The sequence below is a fragment of the Chenopodium quinoa genome, unplaced genomic scaffold (genome assembly GCF_001683475.1).
Source record: "Chenopodium quinoa cultivar QQ74 unplaced genomic scaffold, ASM168347v1, whole genome shotgun sequence".
NCBI lineage: Eukaryota > Viridiplantae > Streptophyta > Magnoliopsida > Caryophyllales > Amaranthaceae > Chenopodium > Chenopodium quinoa.
This window is the reverse complement of record NW_018743262.1, coordinates 1,433,234-1,436,234: the sequence shown is the minus strand read 5'-3', so window position 1 is coordinate 1,436,234 and position 3,001 is coordinate 1,433,234. Positions and strand designations below refer to the sequence as shown.

Below are 3,001 nucleotides of genomic sequence, written 5' to 3'. Positions count from 1 at the left end.
ATGCCCGCTGGTTGAGTCTACTAGATGATCGATCCGTGGCAGAGGGTAATAGTCTTTTGTGCATGCTTTATTGAGATATGTGAAATCAACACACATTCTCCATTGGCCATTTGTTTCTTCACCATGACCACGTTGGCTAACCACTCTGGGTAGTCACAAGGTTCAATGAATCCCGCCTCTAAGAGTTTCTCCACCTCCTCCTGGATTTTTTTTGATTTTTCTCCGTGGAGAAGCTTCGCTTTTTCTGCATAACTGGCTTAATATCCTCCTTCACATTCAGCCTGTGTACCATGACCGCATGGGCAATTCCGGGCATCTTAGCTGCGAAAAATGCGAAAATATCCTTGTTCTTCCTCAGCAGCTCTATGAGGTGTACCCCTACTCCTGGATCAATGTCTTTCCCAATTTTCACCGTTCTGGAGGGGTCACCTTCTGTGAGCTCGACTATGACATGCTCCGCACTGGAAAGTGGTCTAGCTATCTAATCTTTTGCAGGCTCATAGTTTTCCATTGCTAACTTCTGTTTATTCTTTTCCCTATGATATTCTTCACGCTTCCTTTTCCTTGACTTCCTCTCAGCCTACTCAGGGGGCCTTCTCTTTGAGCAAGGCTGCTATCTGGTTTTTGTGGGCTGCTTTAGGGCAGTTATGTAACATTGTTGAGCTGTTTTCTTGCTTCCCTTGAGCTTTACTAATTGTCCCTCATTAGTTGTGTAGGCCATGGCAAGGTGATAGGTGGATACCACTCCGCCTATCTTGTAGATGAGTGGTCTTCCCATGATCACATTGTAGGGTGAAGGAGAGTTTATCATAAGGAATTCTGCTCCAACATCACGCCTTCTTGATCTCTCTCCTACCCGGACTGAGAGCTCGATTATGCCTTCCGGGTTTAACCCTGATCTATTAAACCCGGTGACTTCGTAACTCACCCTCTTTAGATCCTTCTTGTCCAACTTCAGCTCGTTGAACGCGTTAATGTATGTGATGTTGGCTGAGATGCCTCCATCTATCAATATCCTATCCACTTCCCAGTTTGCAATTCTCACTATCATTACCAGTGGGTCATCATGAGGGTAAATTATGTCGTTCTGGTCATGCTCGTCAAACATGGCTCGTGGTGCGAGAGAAGAGGTGGCCATCTATGCTTCTCATTGTCGTTTATCTGATGTATCATCGTCCGCAGGTCACCCCGTGCTCTGTTAACTGTTCCTCCATGCACTGGTCTTCCCCACTGATCACATATGCCCTGCTTTTTGGCTTGCCATCTCTGTCTCCGTCTCCAGCGGGACCCCTATGACCTCCTCTGCGGTCAGCGCGGCCTGTTCTATCCTCGTCCCTCCTTCAGGGAGGGTCATCGCGCTGCTGAAACTGATTCAGGTACCCTCTCCTGACTAAATCTTCTATGTTATCCCTCTAGTGTGTGCATTCCTAAGTGGTGTGGCCATGGTCTCTGTGGAAGTCACACCACTTGCTGGTATCACGGTTCCTATTGACCATCCTTGGGGGTCTTTGGCACTTATCATCAATTTTATTCACGCTGAATATATGAGACCTTGAGTGGTTTAGTGGGGTATATTGGTCGAACCTCCCAGACCTTGGCCCTCTCTTGGGGTCTGACCTTCTCACCCCCACTACTCTGTCTACTTCTATGTGACTTTGCTCGGCCCTGCTCGGTTGGTCAGCCCTGGGTGTTTTCTTTGCCCGGGTGACCTCTACTCGCTTAACTGAGTCACCTGGTGCCTTCCTACTCAGCATTGCTCTGTCAGTCTTGTCTTCTTTGATGAACTCGTGCGCTTTACCTAGCGCTTCAACAAGTGTTTTGAGGCTCTTACGCCCCATATACGCTCTGATTGGTGAGCCTTGTAGTAAGCCTCTCTACATTACTAGTAGTGCTACCTCTTGACACATATTTGGGATGGTTGTTGTCTCTTTATTGAATCTGGTTATAAACTCCCTCAGGGGCTCATCTTTCCCTTGAACTAATGACATCAGCCCGGTTATCATTTCAGTTTGGTCTACTAGGGTTATGAAATGATCCATGAACATTCTCTTCAGTTGGTTATACGAGTATATGGAACATTTGGGAATAGCTCCATACCACTCCCCTGCCAGCCGTCTAGGGTCGGCGGGAACGCCTTACACCAGACTGAGTCCATCATAAAATAAAATACCATGTGGTTCTCAAAAGCTGATATGTGGCTTTTGGGTGTTGTTGTTCGGTTGTATTTGCAGCTCGACATCTTTACCTTCTCCATTGGTTCTTCTAGAATCTCCCGGCAAAATGGGGAATCATCTGGAACAACCTGGATTCGCGCTCGTTTGTCTCTCACTGAGCTAGGTCCCCGCTCTAAGGTTGGCGATCTGCTGCGGGGGACCAGCTTCTCCTGGCTGACCTAAGTCGGAGTTATTTCCTCCACGCTCCATTATCGATTCAGATTACGAGCTTCCAACTCCAATACCCTCTCCCTCAGCTGAATGAGCTCCTTTTGCTCATGGGTGAGGGCTGAGGAAGTCGGCTGCTTAGTTAGGGGCTCCGCAGTTGCCGTTGTCGGTGACGAATTCGCCTCCTTACCCATTTTTCTAAGGACCGTCGTCATTGCTGCCAGTTTCTCCTTACTGCACTTAGAGAGGTTCTGCAGGATGGTTGACATATTTACGGGCGGCGGTTTCTGGGTTACAGGTGTTGAAACAATGAGTTCATTGTTTGCGCCAGTTAACGACATTCCGTAATTGAAAATGGAACTGGATCCTGCCGGATTGACTGGTTTAAAAGACGCTTTAGCTGCAGCCGATGTCGATCTGATGGGGTTGGATTTCTAAGAGATGGTCGATTTGGGATTTCTGGTGGATCCTTTAGGATCGAGGGTTACTGAGGGTGTTTTTTGTGGTGTTTGGTTGGTGTCATTAGCTTTGGACATGGGTGTCGGTACAGTTTCTTCCCTGGCCATGGTGGTTAGTTAAGTAGTCCCTAGCTCAGCTGGTGAACCTTAGGTTAGATGATC

At 47.7% G+C, this 3,001-nt stretch overlaps 1 protein-coding gene across 1 annotated transcript; it reads right to left on the bottom strand.

The window, feature by feature from the left end:
* Positions 1-613: 613 nt before the first annotated feature.
* LOC110735326 lies at positions 614-1,138 on the bottom strand. Its single transcript, XM_021915499.1, has one exon. The coding sequence runs from the start codon at positions 1,136-1,138 to the stop codon at positions 614-616; it is 525 nt and encodes a 174-aa protein (XP_021771191.1).
* Positions 1,139-3,001: the final 1,863 nt, after the last annotated feature.

Coding starts and splice junctions, on each gene's coding strand:
- LOC110735326 (XM_021915499.1), bottom strand. CDS start 1,138: ATGGCCACCTCTTCTCTCGCACCACGAGCCATGTTTGACGAGCATGAC.